Raw genomic sequence first — 24052 nt, 5'->3', positions numbered from 1 at the left:
TAGGTTGTGAGCAATCGACAAGACGTAGTTTCCGATATGAAGTACCTCCGAAGCACGAGCTCCCACAATCATGCTCTTTTAAAACTCCGTGATATCATTACTACGCCCCATAACTGCTATTTTAGCACTTTGAGTTGCATGACCAGATGCAAATTGCCAATATGTGACATAGTCCATTACGGACGGGGTGGTCATAATTCAGTGACCACTGAGTGTAATTGTATTTGGACATAGTTTTATATGTGTATAATCGAATAATATTTCACCAGTGTTATATAATTTAATATATGATGTTGTTTATTTTCTTACAGATGTATTTACCAAGCAGTCTCTGTTTCCTGTGCATTTTCGTAGGATCTGTTAAGATGCCATCAGCGTCGTCATCAGAAGATAGTCTTATTTCTCAGGTAGTGGAAGCTAACAATAACCTCGGATTTAGACTTCATGGATTGCTTTCTCTTCGAGGAGAGGGAGAGAGAAAAAGAGTGAACACTTTTTATTCTCCATTTGGTATATCCACTACTCTGGGGATGTTGTTTCTCGGAGCTGGAGGTTTGACCGCTAAAGAGATGCGTCAGGTTCTTGGATATGACGAAATGAATCTAAAAGATGAAGATGTGCACAAAGGTTTCCAAGAACTGCTCGCTGCTGAGAATAACGCATCCAACAAGGAATATATTTTATCCGCGGCACAAGCAATGGTGATCGATAACCATTTCCCTGTACTGAAGCCTTATCTCGATGGAGTAAAATCATTTTACGAAGCACAAGTGAAACAGGTTGACTTTTCAAAGCCGCAGAAGACCGTAATGGAGATCAACGACTGGGTCAAAAATAAAACCTCGAACAAAATCAAACTTATAGTAACAGAACTGGATCCTCTTACAGTAATGTTTTTGCTCAATGCGGTGTACTTCAATGGAGAATGGAAAATGCAGTTCAATCCGAACGATACCATCCAAGACGAATTTTTCAGTGACTATGATCAACCCGCATCGAGTGAGGTTTCTATGATGCGGCTGTTCAACGTGCCGTTGTTTTACGCTTATATCACAGAAGATAAGTTCAAGGTGGTAGAAATTCCCTACAAGAGTGGGAACATAAATATGTGCATTCTGTTGCCCGACTTAGACAGTGATCTGTCCGAAATCGAAGGAAAATTGTCTTCAGGATTATTTCGTAAGATACAACGAAAGCTGTCTGTTAATATTATTACCAAGTTAGCAATCCCGAAATTTAGAGTCAGATATTCTACTGAGTTATCGTCGGCTCTTAAACATTTAGGAATGAAGACTGTTTTTAATGACTTTGCAGATCTTTCAGGTATAAGCAATATTACTGGAATTTTTGCTAAGGCGGTTCTGCACAAATCTTTCATTAAGGTTGATGAGAAAGGAAGCGAAGCGGCTGGTGCATCTGGCGTTATCATAAGCACAAAATCGACTGTGAAGAAAGCTCATTTTATTGCAAATCGCCCTTTCCTGTACTTCATCGTGGATAGCAGAAATGGTCTGATTCTCTTTGGAGGACGTATTGTGCAGTTGTAATCAGCACGATGGGAAGGCCATCTTTAGTATAACGTGTGGTTCACGATGCCATTGGTGAAAGAAAAACAAACAAATAAATAAAATAGCCAATTTATATTTTATTTTTCAAGTTAAAATTACACCAAAGCAGACGTAACTGATTACTCATTTGCTAATAATCATATTTCCGATTCCGCAAATTTTATTCCAGCGTTACAAGAAAAAATGGTTAATCTTTAAAAGCGGGTACCCCTCCGTGGATCTTTGCTATGATAGACAAGGGTAGCTCCTCCCACTGACTGCTATGACAGCTGCTTGGCAAATGTAACTCCTAACACTCACGAAATGACATCTCATGACAAGTATGTCGAGAGAATAGACTGCGCCTTGCCTTCGTAAGTTAGTTATGTAACACTAGTGCCACCACACCGGTGATTTCCTTCGGATCTCAGAGGCAAGCAATCAAGAGACAGGGCTGGCGCTAGCGTTTGTAGCGCCTGAGGAAAAACCTTGTAAAGGCGCCTAATTCATATCGTATTTTAACGCGCATATATATATGCTGTAGCGCATCTAGCAGCGCCTATTTTAGGCGGCACCTGTGGCAAGGGCCTCACGTGCGTATCCCTTAGTGCTGGCCCTGAAGGGAGAACGGGTGCTCTTTTCTACACACTAGACTGCGCCTTGGCAGGAGGTTTACTTTAAAATATGCGGAAACACGAGGTACCCTTTTCTAAAGATGCAAATGAATACAGAGAGAGAGAGAGAGAGAGAGAGAGAGAGAGAGAGAGAGAGAGAGAGAGAGAGAGAAAAGATAATGACGTCTTGGCGCTGGTTTAAAATCTGAAAGCAATTTCAAACTATTTTCCCGATTTCAAACCAGCACAAGGGGGGGGGACTGGTTTTGCAGTTTTAAACCAGAACCAAAGGAAGAAAGTCGTTTACCGATTTAAACCCAGAGCTGAGGGGGCACGAACTCGTTTCCCCCATTTTAAACCAGAGACAAGATGGCATTCATTGTAACGCAAACCGCCTGTAATCAGCAACCTGCTAGAACAATAAGTGGGAGGAGCTACACTTGTCTATCATTGCTTGTCTCAAAAAGATCTAGGGAAGGAGTACCTGATTGTAAAGTTAACCATAAATATATATATATTTTTTTAAAATCATAATTTTGATTTCTGTATTTAGTTATTAAGTTGCTTTGTGTTTAAATAAGGATGTATATCTCTGTAAACTAGGTTTTCACATGAAAGCCGATTATTAAAAGCTTTTGGTGGCTGTGTAGTTTATTACATTTGATAGTTGTGTACTGTACATGTACTTTATTTTGCCTCGTACGTATGCTATTCCCCCTTGATATATTTTAGATTGGGAGGAACAGCGTTTACAGTTTATCCAGAGTTATATCATACATTATTTAAGGAGGAACAGAACAGGAACCTCAAACAGATTCGCCATAAAAAAGCTGGTAAGCAAGCAGTTGATCAATTAACGAGTGGTGCTAAAAGGGTTGTTGCGCGACTGTTGTGTACATACTGCTTTTTGTATCTTTGTATAAAATCAATCAGTTTACACCAAGCTCCCCCATAGCGGAGCTTTGTATGAACAGATCCAGGGCACCGCAATGGGAGCCCCAGTTCAGGGACAGACCAAGGTAATACGTCCCGGGAATAAAAATGTTTTGCGCCCAGGGCCCTTGTCCGGGGCGCTAACAATCCTTACTGCCCCGCTTAGTGCGCCTTTTGTGAATATCACTATAGAGGTGTTTATAGAAGAAATATTTGCAGGTTTACCTGTCCCAACATGACTTTACTTGCCGATGCTCCTAAGTATCATCAAATCCAAATATCATCATATCTAAGCTCTGGCTTAGATATGATGATATTTGCGGTCGTTCCCTGGAGACCTGAGGTGCTGCTACTCCAATACCTCAATTCTGTCGACGTACATTTCTTTTACTATGGAAATGGAGGCAGACGATGCCCTGCCTTTTTCGGATAACTTAGTGCTCCGCACGGGGAGATTACCTCGATGTATAGGAAGCCTATGTGCCAAGGCCTAATTATAAGCAGGCCCATACTCCGGGGCACTTGTATAGTATAGCGAGAGTGCTGTTCCGCCGAGCTTGAACGCATACTGACAACATCACCAACAGAGAGGGTGTACAGGTTGTTTCTTCCTTCTTTGAGGATTTATCTGTACTTGCTGTTGTTGAGCATGGTGAACAGTGAGAGTGCTAGCCAGAACCACAGCGAACTGAAGGCATATCACTGAAAGTTTCCTCTCCTGATGGACATCTGTCTGCTTGTGATGTTTTGACCTTGAGGGTGGTAATCCCTTTCGCCATTGTTGCTTCTAGAATGTTTGTTATTGTCCGGTTGGCTTTGAAGATCTTCAGCATCTCTGTTAGCCAGCTATGACACACGGCGTCGAAAGCCTTGCAGTAGTCGATGCAGGCATTGTACAGGTTGAGGTGCGTCTTGTAGGCTTGCTCAATAACTGCTGTGTAAATGGTCAATTGCTCCTTGCATCCTTTGTTTACATCCCTTCTGCAGCTCGCTCATGATGTTCTGGCTCTCCAAGTGGTTTGATATCTTCTTGGTTATGCAGCTAATCAGGTCTTATACATTATTGGCAGACACGTGATCGGCATGTATTTCGCCGGGTTTCTTGTACTTTGGTCATTTGCATTCAGGTAGGTGATTCCTTGAGTAAGAAACTCTGGGATGGTCCTTGAGTGACATCATCCGGGTGATCTGCTCCATTAAGTGCTTGTATATGCAGGTAAACTTCTTGTACTAGTAATTGTGGATGTTTTCTATCCCTGGGGTTTGCCATTTGTGGGACTTCATGATCGCCTGTTGTACTTCTTCCTCATGAATCTCACGTTCTGTCATCTTTTATGTCGTTGGTTTACTTCCGTTCCAGCTCAATCCAGGGGGCTCCGCTGTTATGCCTTACTTCACTACTCCATATGTTACCCTGGGATTGGATTGTTTTCTGCCGGATCTTTCTTTTTCCTCTTGTCAAATACTTCTGCAAAAGGCTCTTGGGTTTTCATCTAAGATTCAGTTCTTTGCTTTACTAAGGTAATCCGGTATTATTTGCCGATTGAGATGGCCTGTGACTTTTTAAAGAATTCTGTTGGGACTCTGCCTCAGTACGGTGTATGGGACTTTGTGGAGTCCATTCCCTCAAACTGTACTAGGGACTTCCTCCATTCTTCTTCTTCTGTTCTGGATATCAGGAGTTTGTCTATTTCCACTTCGGCGCTGCTTCGGGTTGTACTTATTGTTCCTCCTCTAGTTCTGCTTCGTCTGTGTCTGTATTCTTTGTAGTTGGTCACTTCATCCTGCTTAATTTTTTTCAAGATTGCAGTAGATGTCAGGTTCTTCGTGACGATGGTTCATCTCTGGTCTGCTATTCGTTGTTTGCTGACCTGAGCAGTTGGGAACTATTCCAACCATTTGGTGTGCAGTTTCATCCTGTACATCATATCGGCCTCCAGCTTGGTTACTTCGTAGTACTCCAAGTAATCACTGAATTAGGACCACCCCTATGAAAACTGAATGCGACTCGTTAACTACGTGAGGTAAGAGAGTGCGCAGTTAGTCGACCTACGTAGCATAGATAAGGTGTCAGTGGTTCAGTAGGTAGTAAATTTCCGAGCGTGATGGAATTTTCCCAAATGGCGATGGTGTCTTTCAAGATGACAATGCGCTGAGCCATCGGGCACTTGTTGTGCAGTAATGGTTTGAGGAACACGGTTCTGACTTCTAGCATATCGATTGGCCTCCGAATTCCTCCAATATCAATCCCATAGAGCATATCAGGCGTCTGGATACACCAATCACCTCCATACATGCATTGTTGACCGCATTACACACAGGTTAGTTGGCCATATCTGCCGAACGCTTCCAACATCTTGTTGCATCAATGCCACGTCGGATAGCTGCTGTACTGAAGGAAAAAGGAAGACCTACGAAGTATTAGGTAGGTGGTCATAATTCAGGGATCACTCAGTATATGTTCGCATGATGAACGCACTCAGTTCGATGCTCCATTTGCTGTGATGGCATTTCTTTCCCTCTTGGGTGGTGACTAGTGCTGGGAGCACTTCCAGTTGGTTTGGCTGGATGGTTTACCCTTTTCTTGTTGTGGTAGCCACTTGCTGCACTCTTTTCTCCGGGAGACTGGAACTGATTTTTCGAACTGACCTGTATCTAAGGCCAGAGCACGACTTATTCTGAGCCACACTCGATACAGTAAATTCATTAATTCTCTTCGACATCTTCATCCGTCTGTGGAGGCAGACCTCTTCAGCTTCGGCTTGCATTCAGTGGTAGATGATAGTTCTTCGGAATGACCATCTACCTGAGCCGTAACTTATTATTATTGCCTATCGTCATATATCCGAGAATCAGAATTAGTATTTTTTTTTTTTCGGTTGTATAAACTAATTGTTAGTGAATCTTTGCTGAAAATTATCACATAGTACATATTATCAGCTGCGCGGTAGCCACTTAACCTATATTGACACCAAATAGGTTGTCGTTGTTCGTACCGCAACGGTACGGTATCCTTGAAAATATGGTGCCCGTGTGTCATGTAGTTTACCCTACTTGGTGCGGCCCTGTCCACGGATCTAATTCAATGTAGCAGTCGTTATGTCATTAATCAACACCATCATAAGGGTACTCATGTAATTCAAAGGAAACGCCCGTGACACATTCAGCTCGTAACGTTTTAGTCTGTTCTGAAATGATGTCACTTCTATGTTGTCATTAATATTAGTATTAACATTAATATTAGAAGGGCCAAATGATACAAATGAATGCAACGTTTATGCATTCCTATAATTTGTTTTTAATCCTATGCACACTGAATTGCTAACATTAATTATTTCGAAGTTTAAAATTGTTAGTTACAATATTTATGCACGAATACGTATCTTTGACGGAAACTTATATTTCGCTTTTTAATTTTATTCTAATATTATTATAATACATTGCAACTAATACTTACAATACTAACTAAAATTATATATATATATATATATTTTTTTTTAAATATTAAATTTTATCTCTTACCTTTATTTAAAAACTTCTGCATAATCCGTAAACACAAATCAGTAATATGTCAAATACGTTTGCAAAGATAAATCAATCAGAAGCAAACGATTCCAGTCATCTACTAAAGCGTCATCTGGTAATCATTTTGTATTTCCCAATAAACAAGATTGGAAAAAAAAAAAAAAAAGATATAGTCCTGATATAGTAGTAGTAGTAGTAGTAGTAGTAGTAGTAGTAGTAGTGGCACATGATGCAAGAAAGCAAGTGTAGGAGCTTATGCAGCATCAGCCAAAAAAAAAAAAAAAAAAAAATCACACCATTCCCTCCAAATGCCTGTCCAGTTCCTCCTTAAATTTATTTAACCTATCAACTTCCACAACCACAGATGGAAGTTTGTTCCAGCAATTAACCACCCGCTGGCTAAAGGCAAATTTCCGCACATCTATTCTACATCTGTCCTTTCTTAATTTGAACTTATGTCCCCGTAGGTTCGTAATCTGAACAAGTGGAAGGATCCCATCAGAATTCAGCGTGCTCAACCCATTCAAGGCCTTATAGACCTCAATCAGATCACCGCGCAGGTGCCTAGTCTCCAGCCACTGCAATTTGCAGAACTTAAGCCTCTCTTGGTAAGAGAATCCCTTCATTCCCCTCACCAATCGTGTTGCTCTTCTCTGTACACGCTCAAGCAAATCTACATCCTTCCTAAAATGAGGCCTCCAGACCTGTACGCAGTACTCAAGGCGTGGCCTGACCATTGCCTTATACAGAGGGACAATCACCTCCTTTTCCCTGCTAGCAAAATTCCTATATATCATTGACAAAACCCCATGACCCGCCCTAGCAGCCTGACTGCACTGCTCAGAAAACTTCATATCTGACTGCACAATTACTCCCAGGTCTTTTTCATTTTCTACCACCTTAAGTGTAGTACCACACAGTTGGGACGTTTCTCTGGGGTTACTTCTACCCATATGCAGTACTTTGCATTTGTCAAGGTTGAACTTCAGTTGCCACTTCTTAGCCCATCTGCCCAAATTATCTAGATCCTGTTGCAGTAGCACACTGCCATTACTGTCATTAACAACCCTGCCAACCTTTGTGTCATCTGCAAACTTCGACATTAAGCCTGATATACCTTCATCAATATCATTGATAAATACACAAAACAACAGTGGACCCAACACCGAACCCTGTGGGATTCCACTAATAACATTAGTCCACGAAGAGCAGCACCCATTGATTACCACCCTCTGTCTTCTCTCACTTAACCATTCTTTTATCCATTGTAGCAACTTACCCTTAATACCATTCTGCTCCAATTTGTACAGTAGTCTTCCATGCGCAACAGTGTCAAAAGCTTTCCTGAAATCCAAGTATATGATATCAAAATTATTTTTTGCATCCAGTTCCTTTGTGACCACATCATAATAACCAATCAAATTTGTCAGACAAGACTTTCCCTTAACAAACCCATGCTGTGTTTGAATTATTGCTGCAGTCTTGTCTAGATGATCCTGCAATGCATCTTTAACCAGTGACTCCATTATTTTACCCGGAACAGAAGTTAAACTAACTGGTCTGTAATTACTCGTGTCACTCTTCGATCCACCTTTGTGAATTGGGGACACATTTGCACATCTCCAGTCCGTGGGAACCTCCCCTGAGTCCAAGGATGCTCTCATAATTATGGCTAAGGGTTTGCTTAGTTGCTTTGCCGCCTCCTTTAAAATAACTGGATAGATCCCATCCACCCCAGGTGCCTTTCTTATGTTTAACTTCAACAATTTCTCCTCCACTTTGCTCTCAGTTATTACAAAATCATTAATCACACTGCTACAATTTGATAACTTTCTTCCATTTTCAAACTGTAATAATTCCTCACGTGTGAATGTAGATGCTAAATACTCATTCAGTTTGTTTGCTATCTGAGCAGGATCATCAACAGTCGAACCATCGATGTCAAGTGGACCAATCATATTCATCCCCTTCCTTTTTGAGTTTATATAAGTAAAGAAATCCTTGCTGTTTTTCTTAGCATCTTTTGCCAAAGATTTCTCGTAATCCGCCTTCGCCTGCCGAACCTCCTTTGTGACCTGATTACAGACTAGCTTATATCTGCCACAGGCTTCTGCGTCACCTGATAATTTATATGCATCCCATGCATTTTCTTCTCTGTCACGAGTCTCATTAGTTCATTTGATAACCATTTAGGCCTAAACTTTGAACGATATTTCTTAATCGGTATATAAAGTCTAGTAGCTTCCACGATTAATTCCTTGAATGCTTCCCACTTAGAATTTACTGTTGGTAACATCGTCAGTTGATCCCACTGTACAGAATTTAAAAACTGTCTGAGACCACTGTACTCCCCTTTACGGAAGCAAAAACCCTTTCCTTTACCCCTGACGGTAGTTACCTCTTTGAGTAAATCCCACTTCAGTACACTGTGATCACTGCCACCTAGTGGTTCCTTTATCTGCAAATTCTTAATACACGAATGATCACTGCTGATAACCAGATCAAGAGTGTTACTTTCTCTGGTTGCCTCTCGAACATGCTGCTGCAGAAAACAATCATCCAATAAATCCACAAAAGTCTGACTAGTGTGTGAGTGCCCAACCCACAAGTTCCAGTCAATATCTGGGAAGTTAAAATCCCCCATTATAAGACATTCTGATTTACTGGCCCACACACTCCTACCCTTATTTTTCCTTTCGCAGTGCTTATCTCACACCAAACTGACTCAACAGAGCACTGTTCATCTATATTAACTGGGTGCACTTCCTTTGATTTTATGTTTTTCTTAATTAACAGCATAACACCCCCTCCCTTTCTGTCCTGTCTATCCTTTCTGTACACATTGTACTCCCCAAATTCCAGTTCTGCATTCCTTATATCTTTGTGACACCACGTCTCTGCTATCCCATCAATATCCGCCTTTGATGTTTTGACCAACACTTCAAATTCATCAAATTTATTTACTATACTTCTAGCATTGGTATACATGCAAGCATACATGCTCCTATGCCTATTCCTTGTTACCCTAACACATCCCATATACCCAACTATTCCATGATGACTGCCATCCGTCCCTGAAACCCCCAACTCCCCTCGCTCCAGGTCGCTTCTTATTCTAATAGAAGTTGTGCAAGAATCACCTTCACCTCTGCCTGCGGTTACTGTTAAACTATTAGTCTTTGTATCCCCCCAAACTAGCAGTTTTCCGACCCACTTAACACTGCCTCGATAGCATCAGCAAATATTCTTGCACCCTTTCTATTTAAGTGTATCCCATCCCTGTAGAAGCAATCTCTCCTGTTAACAAGTACAGTCCAGGCTGAAAAAAATTCTACCCCTTGAGCCTTGCACAATCTTTCCAGGGCCGAATTGATCGACAAGGCTCTCATCATGTACTCCCTCCTATCGTGTCTGGGCAGAATTGCAGACATTTTCAAATTCAACCCTATTTCACGGCTTTTTTTCAACAGTGACCTGTACTTGTTGAGTAATTCTGCCGGTCTCCTACTCTTAATATCATTAGTGCCAACGTGTACAACTATATCACCTTTTGTGCCCTTGAAAGATGATATCCGCTCTACAACGTCATCAACCTTTGCCCCTGGCAGACATACTCTGGTCGTGTTCCACCTATCCTTTTTACAAAGGATATAAACGGAATTGACTTGTAAAATTCAATCAATGAGCGGCTAAGTTAGGTTTTCGTGGTCATATAAAAATTCTCATCGTTTATGATTTTAAAACTGTTGAAACTTCTCCTTCAGGGAAACATGAATGGTTCCAAATGTAACGCAGAAAAACTCGCATTTGAATATTTCCTCTGGTTTTTGCATTGCTGGTGAGTTTTCCCCTTGTTCAAACATTTTCGTCTACACAATATTTCTTTTAGATTCCTTAAAGGAATGTCTTTTGCAATATTAACAGAACCTTCACCTCCGCTATTTTTGCCAAAAGAAATATTTTAAGCAACCTTTAAGAAGAAGCGTTATGTTTTTGACATCTTTTGTCGGATATTGTACAATCTTATTCACAAAATTTAATTGAAATAAATGTCGTGCCATACAATAATAGAAGAAGAAATATGAAGTCCACTAAGTAATTTCCTAAATACTATTTTTGCCTAATACCAACAGTGCAACCTCCGAATCGACCCAAGAACCTTTTATTGGATAACGTATAAGTTGTACGCTGTCAGTGCAACTTTCCCATCGAGTAACACTTTACTCATCAGCCAAAACATTTTGATCTCTCACTTAATAGCATGCTGAGCCATCTTTATGACTGTTTGCACTTGGAGTGGCATCGACTCCACGAGACCGCGGAAGGTATCCCTAAGTATCCTGGACCAGAAGGACATCCCGCAGTTCAGCAACAGAGCGAAGAACTAGGGTGGATTGGTGAATGCTGCGTTCGACTACATCCCACAAATATTCGATGGCAGGGGAGCGCATGCTTGGACACGCCTTGTTGTAAGAGACCAGTGCCATCTGGGTACATGATCAGCACGTAGGGCAAAATTTGATTCGAAACGATGCGAAGGTAGGATCTGGCAGTGAGAGTATGTTCAATAGGGAGGAGGGAATCCAGTGATATCCATGAAAACAACTCCCAAACTATTATAACACCGCTACGGCCTGTTTTCGTCTAACCGTACATCCTGTTGCAGCTGTTCACCTGCTCGCCGTCGAATGCGCACCCATCTATCAGCATGATGGAGCTGGAACCTTGATTCATCAAACCACACGATTCTTTTCCAAGGTCTAATGTCCAGAAATGGTGCTCCCATGCCCACTTCAGGCGGAAGTGTCCATGACGGTCGGGCAACGTGGGCAAGTGAATAGGTCACCTTCCGTGATCTCGCGAGTAGTTCAGTTAGTATCATCACCATCCTCCCTCAGAAAGGGTTGAAAAGACTTGAATTCGAATCCCATCAATGACGAGAGGAATTTTTAACTCTCATTTTTTCACAACTTGGCTCAGGTAGTCGGTCTGAAAAGATGGTAGCATGGGTTTTTCTCCTGAAAACTCGAGTTTTTCGTACCGCAAAATGCAAATTCACCACAGAACACACGCAATTTTCAGATATATTTATTATATACGGCGCAATATGACCTCAGTTATGGATGCGCCTAAAACATAACCAACATAACCAACTTCTTTGGATCATAGAGTGGACTAGCGCAAAATTGGGGAAAATCATGAGAAGGACCACAATGATGACGAAGAGCTGCAAGCAGCATCTGAAACCATCAAAAGATTGACCAGTCCTCAAAAGACCAACTATAAAAGAACAGCCTCACTCTACCAGGCCATGAAGAAGTGAGAAAAATGCCACATCTCACACAACCTCAACGATCAGACCCCATCCGACCAGTTCGAAGAAATTAAGACAGAAAGATTGGCAAAGAAAGCAATCCACGGCAGGCAATACAATGACCTCCATAAGACTACATATAGCAGAGGACAAAAAACTGAATCACCTTAAAAAAGTAACATTTGTAGTGAAACGTATAAGATATCGTTTGATTACAGTCATTTTGTTTGTCACAAAGCAAAGGTATTTGTCAAATAATGCTTCTATTGCATCACACAGTAATTACATCTCGAGTTGGATCAGCAAAATAAGTCCTCAATATTTTGTTGTTCCTCCTCGAGCAGCAATTACAGCCTTGCAATGATCTGGCATAGAGTTAATCAACTTCTGGATATACGGTTGCCCAGTTTCGTGGTACCACATCCTTACAATGCTCTCCTGCAGCTGAATCTTACTTGTTGGCTTCCTCTGAGCAATTTTAGATGATATTATGTACCAGCAATTTTCAATAAGGTTCAAATCTAGACTTTTGCCGGGCCAGTCCAACACTGTAATGCCAGCATTTCTGAGGTATGATAGCATCTTAAGGGATAAAAACGAGGGAAAACATTGGTGTAAGTATGTTTTAAGCCTTGTGAGATAAGAAGACAAACTCATCGTTAAATCTAAAAAGCATCTACCAATTTTGCTGTGTGGCAAGGTGCTGAGTCCTGTTGAAAAATGCAGTTTTGGACGTCTGTGTTCTGATTCCTAATAACGGGTTTCAGGCACTCCTCCAAGATAGCAGTGTAGGTTTCTGCATTCACTGTTCCGTTAATAAACTTATTTCACCCCACCCCTTTGCTTGTTATGCATCCCCAGACCATCTGACCGGTGGGGAACTTTACAGTCGTTATGCAATCAGGATGGTATGCCTCCAATTTTCGCCTTCTGACATATCACTTCCCATCCGAGCCATACAGGTTGAAGGAAGATTCTCCTTCAACCGGAATGAGAGTTTTCCTTCAACCTGCTACCGGAATACAATTAATATAACTGTATTCCGGTATATAGTACATATTATCAGCTGCGTGGCCGCTACTTAACCTATATTGACACCAAATAGGTTGTCGTTGTTTGTACCGCAACGGTACGGTATCCTTGAAAATATGGTGCCCGTGTGTTGTACTTTTTGAATGCTCCATTTACGAGGACCTAAGATTGGCTCTTAAAGCAACAGTACCAAATTTGTCTCCCGGATGTGAGAAGACACTCATATCTGTCAACAATTTCCAGGCCCTTCAAACCTTCTTTAATGCTGCTTTTAATCGCAGGAAGACTTTCAACGTTAATGCAAGCAATCGAACTGAAAACACTTCATAAATGAAAATACAACCTGTTGCCTCATTTGTCGTCCTGATGACGTAATGTCCAAAATTTTGCTGGTTCTCAAGAACACACGAAGGTGCTGCATTTTTCTGGTTCATTCTTTATCAAGACTCTTCACAACTAAATTCTTCCTCTGCTCATTGATACCGTTATCAACCTGTGACTTCTGATACCACTCCAGATTAACAGAATTATATCTAGAACTTCTTCCTGCTGATCTTGTTTTTGAATAACATTACTACTTCTGTTTGATTGAACACCTGTTCTCTCTGTGTACTACTTTGGGCAGCACTGCAAAAAGATGTGGGCATAGATAAAGATTTTATTTATTTTAGTTTTTTTAGTTTTTTATTTTATTATTTATTTTTCTGTTTTATTTATTCATTTTTTTGTTTTATTTTATTTATTCATTTTTTTGTTTTATTTTATTTATTATTTTTTTAAAATTATTTATTTATTTATTATTATTATTTTACTTTATGCTATTCTCTTCTTTATTTTTTCGTCTTCGGCTGTCCAGTCTCTTGGGAATGACTGTGTGTGTGTATACGCTGTTTTTTTGTTTTTTTTTGTTTTTTTATTATGTAAACCCCAAACACGAGAGGTATTAGAACCTATAGTACTTAGTACCGTGCTTGGGTTGGAAGTTGGGAAGACTACAGAAGATATTGGTTGACATTGGACTTGAACTTCTGTAGACTGTAATTTTCAGGAAATACGTATGAAGGAAGGTTGTTCCAGAAAACAGCAGTTGAATGAATAAACGAGGAAGATAAAAAGTTGGTTCTGTGGGTTTGAAGTTGGACAGTAAACGGATGTTGGCTGGTGGTGGCACGTGTCCGGACTGTTTCGAAAGAGAGAGCGGGAATTATAGAAACCAATTCAGTGCCCATGGAAGTATCTGTAGAAGAGGCATGCAGCAGAAACAGTACATCTATGAGACAGCGAGTGCAGCGACTCTGTTAGAGTTGAATCATTAATTAACCTAACTGCCCTCTTCTGAATGGAATCAAGAAGCCTGAGAGAGGTTTTGAAGGCACCACCCCAGATGTGGGAACAATATTCCATGACAGGGCGGATTTGCGATTTATATAGAGTGAGCAGCTGTTTGGAAGAAAAGTAACGCCGAGAGCGAAAGAGAAAACCAAGTTTTTTAGATGCAGAGGAAGCAATATTTGTAATGTGCTTGTGCCAAGAGAGATTAGAAGTCAGGGTAATCCCCAAAAGAGATATATCATTTTGTCTAGAAATTGGAGTGTCACTAAAGATTAGCATAGGAGCAGAAGAATCCTTTTTGCGAGATATAAGACAAGACTGAGTTTTAGAAGGGTTGAAATCAACTAAGTTGTCTTTGCCCCACTGGAGAATTACCTGAAGATCGGCATTTAAGGAATTGGTAGCAGATTTTCGAAAAGTTGAAGCTGATTGAGCTGGACAAGGTTTCTCAAAATGGAAAGTGGAATGCAATGTGCTATCATCGGAAACTATGGATAGGATTTCCAGCCAATTGAAGAGATCATTGATATACAAGAGGAAAAGAGTGGGGGAAAGAACTGAACCTTGGGGGGACACCGGCATTAGTGGAGAAGTTAGAAGACAGAGAGCCTCAGTGAGCGATCACAGAGAAAACTGGATAACCAATTACTAAAAACAGTTGGCAAACCATAAGATGGAAGCTTGTTTAGAAGACCTTTATGCCAAACACGATCGAAAGCATTTGAGATTTAAAGAGCGACTGCTTGTGTTTCACCGAACTTTTCCATTGAATTAGTCAATAAATCATCAACAGTTGAACCATCGATATCTAGTGGACCAATCTGATTCATCCCCTTCCTTCTAGAGTTTACATAAGTAAAGAACTCTTTGCTGTTTTTCTTTGCATCCCTTCCCAAAGATTTCTCGTAATCTGCCTTCGTCTGCCTAACCTCCTTTGTAACTTGGTTACAGATCAACTTGTATCTATCATAGGCTTCCACGTCACCGATTAATTTATATGTATCCCATACATTTTTCTTCTCTGCCATATGTCTCATTAGTTCATCTGAAATCCATTTAGGCCTAAACCTTGAACAATATTTCGTAGTTGGTATGTAAAGCCTAGTAGCTTCCAAGATAAGTTCTTTGAATGCTTCCCATTTTGAATTTCCTGTTGGTAACATCATCAGTTTGTCCCACTGTGTAGAATTTAAATACTGTCTCAGACCTCCGTAGTCACCTTTATGACAGCAAAAACCCTTCCCTTTACCCCTAATGGTAGTTACTTCTTTGAGTAAATCCCACTTCAGCACACTGTGATCACTGCCACCTAGTGGTTCATTTATCTGCAGATTCTTAATGCATGAAGAATCACTGCTGATAATCAAATCAAGAGTATTCCTCCCTCTAGTTGCCTCACGAACATGTTGATATAGAAAACAATCATCCAATAAATCCACAAAAGCCTTGCTAGTGTGTGAGTGACCAGCCCCCAAATTCCAGTCAATATCTGGGAAATTAAAATCCCCCATTATAAGACTCTCTGATTTACTGGCCCACTTTATTTCCCTGTACAGCTTCTTATTATACTCATCAGAGTCATTAGGCTTATAGCACACTCCTACTCTCAATTTTGATCTCCCAATGCTTATGTCGCACCAAACTGACTCGACACTGCACTGTCCAGCGATGTCCACTGGCTTCACTTCCTTGGATTTTATGTGTTTCTTAACTAATAGCATAACCCCTCCTCCCTACCTTCCTATCCTGTCAATCCTTTCTGTACACATTGTACTCCCCAAATTCCAGTTCTGCATTCCTTATATCTGTGTGACACCACGTCTCTGATATCCCCACAATATCTGCCTTTGATGTTTTGAGCAATACCTCAAATTCATCAAATTTATTTACCAAACTCCTAGCATTGGTGTACACGCAAGTATACATACACCTGTTCCTATTCTTAGCTACCCTAGCACAACCCATGTGTTTACTTGTACCGCAATGACTCCCAGCAGTCTCTGAAATACCTGCATCTTGTTTTTCAGGCTTCTACTCATTCCAATAGAAGCAGTGCAAGAGTCATTTTCACCTCTGCCAGTGGCTACTGTTAATCTATTAGTCCTTATATCCCCCCAAGCTAGCAGTTTTCCGACCCACCTAACACTGCCTTGATAGCATCAGCAAATATTCTTGCACCCTTTCTATTTAAGTGTATCCCATCCCTGTAGAAGCAGTCTCTCCTGTTCACAAGTACATGATGTAACCCCTCCCACTCCCCCTCCCCCTCCCTGCTCCCAGCTTGCGATGAAGCAAGACAAAATTTGGTATGGTGATGTTCCATAGAATAGCGATGAAATTACGATACAACGAGGAACTTTGGACAAGCATAAGGGTCGGTTATAGGGGTTGTTTATGAATTACCAAAAAGTTCACATTACAGAAGTCAATCCAAGAAACACCCGGAGGAGGCAAAATAACACTAAATGCCAGCCTCCTGAATGTACTTCACTGGAATAATGGGTCCATTACCTGATAGTGACATTGGGAACGGGGCGCTCTAGTCCAATTCACTTTTAATCCCCATTCCTTGGGCAGGGGGTATGGTTTTCTGTCTCCTTCCCTGCTCCCTTCTTTTCTCCTGTTGGGGATGATTTTCCCCACTGACCAATTTGGGGTTGCTACCCTATCATACCAACGTTTCTACCTGTCCTCTCTCCTTCAGACTCTACTCCTATTCTAACTTGTCACTTTTTTTTACTTTATTTATTTTTATTATTTAATTTATTTTTTTATTTTTTTTAGGCCCTCTCCATTGAAACTTCAGAACTTAGGTGACAGGACTGCCAGAGTACTGAAGCGATCCCTCTACTGCCTGAGCTGTGTCTTCAGGGCTAAGTGTGGGCAACAGTCCCAATCGGAGTCCAATGGCTAAATGGTCAGAAGAACAATATAACACGACACTACACAACGCTAAAATACACATTACACTTTTTAAACATCTGGCCTTCACAGAGTTCTGTGATAGACAAACAGAGTACACAATGCGGAGATGGAGGAAACCCCTGGAGCCGTTAGGCATCGAACACTTTACACTTTATTAAAGAAATCGATACAAAATGCTTGAAAATATGGTCAAATGACATCAGTATGGCGTATATCCCCTCCAATGAATAAACAGCCCTGACAGAGGTGAACAACGTTCGATATAAGGATGTCTCTAAGATTCTTTGGCAACAAATCCCATTCTTCCATCAGCGCAGACCTTAACTCACTAAGAAGTTGGTGACCAAGGAGTTGGCTGTCGGAGTGCAATGTAGCGTGGAAGGGCGTCCCACAACGTTTTATCAGATTTAAATCTAGTGATCGTGCTGGACACAGCAGTCATTGGATACCTTCAGTTTCCAGATATTCTTCCACCACTTGAGCTCTATGTCTAGTGCCATTGTCGCGCATGAAAAGAAAATAATGACCAACTGCACACCTAAAAAGCAGCACATAAGGTTTGAGGATCTGTTCTCAATACCTCTGGGCAGTTACGATATCCCTATCAAAAACATGAAAGGAGGGTGGCCGTTGATTATTATTCCATCCCACAAGAGAACACCGCCTCCACCGTAAGTGTCACTTTCTTCGATGTTTGAAGGATCATACTGCATTCCTCTTTGTGTCCAGATGAAAAACGTCTATAATCTGTTCGTTGGCTAAAACGAGACTTATCAGAGAACAGAACTGTACCCCATTTGTCAGGGCTCCAAGACATGTTCATGGAACCAGTTTCGACGAGCTCTGCGGTGGTTTGGGGTTAATGGGATACAAATCACAGGTTTCCTTGCGTACAGTCAACTTCAATTGAACCTTTTTAGCACCGTCCGGTTTCAAATTTTTTCAATTGTGGCTGCAGCAACCTCAAGAAACAGTTGATGGGAAGACATCGTCTTGCTGTTAGAGTCAGAAAGCAGTCTGTTCTGTTGACGTAACTGTCGGGCGACATTGGCCAGATCGCCTTATAATGATTCCTATCTCCTGAAACTGCTTCCAGAGTGCCGAGATAACACTGTATGACACATTAAGGCAACGTGCCACTTTTGTCTGCGACTATCTGGCTTCAAGTCGTCCAATGGCCCGATTTTTAGAGGCATGAATATTTTGCATAATTATGGCTCTGTAAGGTGGTAGATCGATTTCTATTGGATACTCGGAATTTGCATGCCAGGATGCCAATAAAATATTCGCCTTCGGCGACGCTGTTCTGATGAAATATTAATGAAAAGCATTTTATTCTATTAATTTTGTCGAGCAGTGTAGCAAATCCTACATAACAACAACTCCACACACCTGGTACCAACATCTGTCGTTGGATGGAGAAAATCCCATAAGGAGAAGAAAGAAATATAATAATAAGAATAAGAATGTGGGGGGGAGGTTTTAATACTTTATTCTTTTTTTTAAACCCTTTCTATAACAATTTTATTTAATTAACTCTTACTGTCCCTTACTATACCCCTTATATCCCCTCCCACTGTGCACCTGACTTGTTTATCTCCCAGAAGATTTCAAATTCTAGGGGGAGGGGTTGTAATAATGTGTTCCTCTCACGGATTCTTGGCTATGTGTTCAAAAGACAGTCACAAACACATATATATATGTTATATACAATGTTTATTACAATTTATTTACATGAAAGAAATGGTCAATATCTGTGAACATAATTCAGTTTGATAATATTATCAAAAGGTACAAGGTATGTAATATGGCTTAGGTAACTATATTCCTATACATCTCCCTTCTTTATATCACTTGAGTATTAACACTTCCTTACTTTACTTGATGCTAATTTCTCTTAAGCAACAGACTTCATCTCTATTGGATCATCTTAGCTTCTGCATACAGATCTCCATTAATACAATCAGGCTAAGAATTTACCTCCCTCTTATTCCAAATTTAAAATAATACAGTTGAAGTCTTCCCTTAAATTAACACTTATCTAGGCTATCCTACTTATACGGATAACAATGACTTCAGGCCAGCTATTGTATACATTCGAGGTCAACGCGTATATACATATATATATATCCTTCATCTTAGTACTGTCTTAATTATCCTTTCCAAAATTATTAATGCACATTCCTTCCTTAAGGCGATATACCATACCTATATATATATGTCTCCCATTCCTTACTTTATTTTAGAATCTTATTCTATTAGTCTGCTTTTCTTGCTTATTTCTTATTATACATATATGTCCTAATGTCCCCCTTAACTTTGTTACCCATTCCCTAGAGTTCTTTAGTCTATAAAGTAATATGCATATTACCTACCACTTATAGTGATGGACTGGATTACTGCTAGGGCTTTCCATCTCTTTACTCGGGGCTTTAATGCCCATCTATAATGGGCATCATCCATTTCTCTCTCTCTGGAATTTATCGCCTTGTCTGTGGACGGCTGCTTAGTTTTAGGAATTTGCTATTGGTCTGAAATGCACTCTCCATCGGTTACTGGAACTGATGAATTCCTCTTTTATTATTTTCCTTGGTCTTTCCTGATCGTCCTTACCTTGTCGCGACACTTGAATGTTCATCGGGATCGTCTTCCTTTATTTTACTATTCTATGTAATTTGTCTGATGTTTTGGTGCTCTTATCAAGCGTTATTTCTTATTGGATACCGCTCACCTATACGGCTATACGAAAACGTTTAACTTCTCCGTGCTTTCTCCGGAGATTCGCTTCGCCATTCCCTCACTATATATATATATATTTATATATTTTTACTTAACTTTTCTTAAGCTTAACCATCACTTCCCTTATTCGATTCTTCCGTTGGACTTCTCTCCGCAACCCAATTTCTTTTTTATATTCAGGGCACCACTTTCCCAACTCCCGAACACGAATACTTTTCCCCTCCTGCATCATACCTTTTTGTTCTTCCCTCTCCCCCTTTTTTCTTCCCTCCCTCCGACCAATCATTTACTATTTCATCCTCTTCATCTTCATCGCCATTCGCTCATTTTCCCATTCCCTTTGTATCGAGGACTTCCGGCGTCTGGAAATTTCTAGAACTTTCGACGGAACATCCGGCCGCTAGAACTTTCCAGAACTTCCGTCGGCCATTCGAGTCCATTTACTTCTTTTGTCATGCTCTAATTTAAGTGGCCTCCCCTATGAAATTTTTAAAAGCGCACTCGTGTCGGCTCGTTTATTCTGTGGATGCTCTCTGAACGCGGCGTACTCGAAAATCTTCGGTCCTCGCTTCCTTCCCCTCTTTGCAGTCCGAACCCTTTCTTGGGGGGTGGGCTATCATTTGTTCCTTACTATCGTAGTCACGCTACGATAGTAAGGAACAACTTTCAGGCCTTACAAGAGTATACAAATGCTATGTTCCCTAAAAGATCTATCATACGAAACCTCACGGACATTGAATTGGCCGTCTACAACCAGAATCTTCATTGATTGCATCAGGGCTTGGGAGCTTCAGACCTGGAAGCTTTTGGTCGAGTCTGGGGCTCCTGGGCATGGACCACTTAAGTGTTTTTTTTTTCTTTTGTTTTGTTCGGTTGTTGTTCAGTTCTTGGGTTTGGGCGGCCCAAGGCTGGACAGCTGGCGCTCAACAGTCTAGCACTCTCTCTGTTGAGTGTTTAATTGCGCTTTGGCGCTTCAGCTTTTAAAGATAGAACTAGGTCCGGTTCCACGTGCCAGGGATGGGCATCAGATTGCAGTTGAAGAGTTCAGCTGGTTTCTGATGGCAAAGTGACCTGACATAAACAACATACTACACTCACAAACATTTCTCTTATATTTACTTTTATTCTTTTCTATTCAAAATTTCTTGTTTATACACTTAACTTAGATTATGAACTTAAAAATTTTTTTTTTTTTTTACTTTACTTCTCTTTTCAAAAATATGTTTTGTCTTCTTATTTCTTAGCTATCTTTTTATTTATCAGGTCCACTTTACAGATTTTCTGTTTTAAATGATTTAGGTGGAAATGGGCATTTGCCTGGGAACCACCCTGAACCAGTACACACACACACACACACACACACACACACACACACACACACACACACACACACACACACACACACACACACACACACACACACACACACACACACACACTATCGTAGTCACACGGAGGTTCCTCCCCGATCTACAACAAATATACCCACAGTATCCGGTATGGCTTTGCCCTGGATTGTACAGCACGTATCTCCTAACAGGACATGGAGCGATCCGCCACAAATTACACCTTCTCGGACTCGAAAACAACCCAATGTGTGCATGTGGCTCTGTGGAGACCTGGGGACACCAGATGTATGACTGCGAATTTTATGAAGATCTTCGTGTTGAATTAATCTCCAAGTGCGCCTTAATCCCAAAAACCGGGAACACTACTTACTGGAAGATGAAGCCTCATATATAGCATTCACCAAGTTTGCCCAGAACCTGTATGCTAGACGCTTGACCATTCCTCTGCCCGCAAACTTCGAATAGATGTGTCAAACAAAGCTTCTCAGAGACCCCCAACCAGATGTCAGGTTTCACTGCTTGATCCTTCATGCAAGACAAAACTGGAACTCTTATGAGAAGTGACAAAACTCCACTTCCCAGAACATTGACTACCAGACGGGACAACAGTCCCATGAATGACTCCCAACTGTGACATTTTGCACAACCTATTAAGCCAAACCAACATTGGATCGCCTCTGCTGGGCCTCAAGTTTTTCTGGATGGTGTGGACCTGACCCTACGGTCTGGTTTGCTCCCACTCATGCACACAGGCCACATTGGCAACCTGAGCCAGCTCCCTTGTTTGGCTCACTGTCTTACCTGTTCCTGGCAGAGCGGGGAGGGGACAGTTTGCTGTCCCCTTCCCCCCTGCCACCCTATTTCTTCCCTCTGGCGGGGCATGGGCATGCCCCACTGTAAACTGGAGTTGCCTTCCTTTCGGCTCCATATTTCTGTCTATCTGCCCCCCAGTCTTCAGCCTTCACCCCACTCTATCTGACAGCAACGTAAACATGCCCCAGACAATCTAAAATCACCAATCTAAATTAATTTTGCCCAACATTTTGGACTTCTAGCCCTCCCCGCGACGCGTACGCGATTTATATATATATATATTTTTTTAGGTCCTAGCCACTGAAATCTCAGGAAATTAGGTGGCAGGACCTGCCAGGGTGAACTATATACTAGTGAGTACCTGGTCTGCCTCCACGGAGCGAAAGTGGGACAACGTCGGGCCTCAGTAGGGGTCTGGCGGCTAAATGACCAGATGAACAACGGTACAAGGCATCACACATATACAAAGTCCATACACTTTTGAATCTCTGGCTTTTCCAGTCAACTGGTTCACCCACAATGTAAACTACGCGGAGATGGGGGAAACCCTGGTGCCGCTTGACCCTAAACACACTTTACACTTACTATCGTAGTGCCTCCCCCGCTCTGTTTACCGTAAACAAGAACTGCTTCCAACCGGTACTCCAATTGTATGGTTTCGTTTCGAGCAGCCTCCCCCTCCTGCTGCTACGCTAATCCGCTCTCTACCAAAAGACTACAGTGTGAGCACAAGCAATTTGCTGAAAGCCGTCTGTATTAATATTTACAATTTATTGTTATTTGTAAGAATGGGTTCTTACAATAAGAAGAAGAAAATACATCGCCAGGGAGCCCGGTGCATCAGATCACATGTCGACGATGCCTCCTGACCTCAATCCCAGGCAGTACTAGAGACCCCAACCCACAAGGGACCGCGCCATAGTAACGGACAAGACAATCCCACACAACAGACTGAACATAACCCTTGTCGACAAGAAGGAAAAGACTACCTATCTGATTGACACTGACAACCTCCAGAAAACTCATGAGTAAAAAATTACTGAGATAAAAGAGATGTGGCATATGCAACAAGTAACGATCATCCCGATCGTCGTGTCAACTACCGGTATGCGTGTATTTCTGGTTGGCTACGTATAAATGGATTATTATTATTATTGCTCTGATAGTATATATCCCTGATTGGGGGTCCACTCCGTGACGAGTATTGCTACACAGTAAATGCATTTATAATAACCTATTTATTATTATAAACCCATTTATAATAATAAATGGGTTCCCATTTATTATTATAAATGGGTTCCACAGAGTGCATCCTTCAGCAGGCTGAAGAGGTGATAGTCGGTAAGTGAGATCCGAGCTATGAGAGGGGTGAGGAAGAACAGTGTACCCCAGTTTTGCAAACACCCTACATAGCCTAACAGCATTAGGTCTCCCACAGAATACCTACAAGGAACTCCAGAAAGTCGCACTCCCGAACACCTGTAGGACAGTCCGAGAGTTCGTAGACCAATAGTAACACTAGACATAACCACCCTATGTACTTAGTACTGTGTAGCAATACACGTCACGTGGTGGACCCCCAATCAGGGAAAAATACTATCAGAGCAATAATAATAATAATCCATTTATACGTAGCCAGCCAGAAATACACGCAAATTATGTCAATCTTTTAAGCCAGTTTCATCTAATTCATTTCTAAAATTTCCATCTTTCCATATAACACAATGTCTTCATTATTTAAAAGCCACTACATGTTTATAGATATTATTAAAAATCAGTAAATAAACAGAATTTTGGTTAGACAAAGGACAAATGGCCCGCACATTTTATTAAGCTTAAAGGGCTGGAAAAGTGATTAACTGCGCCCGTATAATTAAATAATAATAAAAAAAAAAAAGAAAAGAACGGCGCTGATATCGACTTGCTAAA

The 24052-nt window shown here is 41.1% G+C and overlaps 1 protein-coding gene across 1 annotated transcript in view; it reads left to right on the top strand.

Annotated features, from left to right (window-relative positions):
* The window catches only part of LOC150075592 (uncharacterized), a 61488-nt gene extending 58832 nt beyond the window's left edge, over nucleotides 1–2656 (top strand). The window contains exon 5 of the mRNA XM_090388569.1: nucleotides 312–2656. Coding sequence (XP_090244695.1) covers nucleotides 312–1547 — 1236 coding nt within the window. The 3' untranslated portion in view covers nucleotides 1548–2656. The remainder of the gene's footprint in view (nucleotides 1–311) is intronic.
* Nucleotides 2657–24052: the final 21396 nt, after the last annotated feature.

The sequence above is a fragment of the Mastigoproctus giganteus genome, chromosome 14 (assembly GCF_048544385.1).
Source record: "Mastigoproctus giganteus isolate SK-2022 chromosome 14, ASM4854438v1, whole genome shotgun sequence".
In the NCBI taxonomy this organism is placed as follows: domain Eukaryota; kingdom Metazoa; phylum Arthropoda; class Arachnida; order Uropygi; family Thelyphonidae; genus Mastigoproctus; species Mastigoproctus giganteus.
This window is presented reverse-complemented; position numbering and strand designations above follow the sequence as displayed.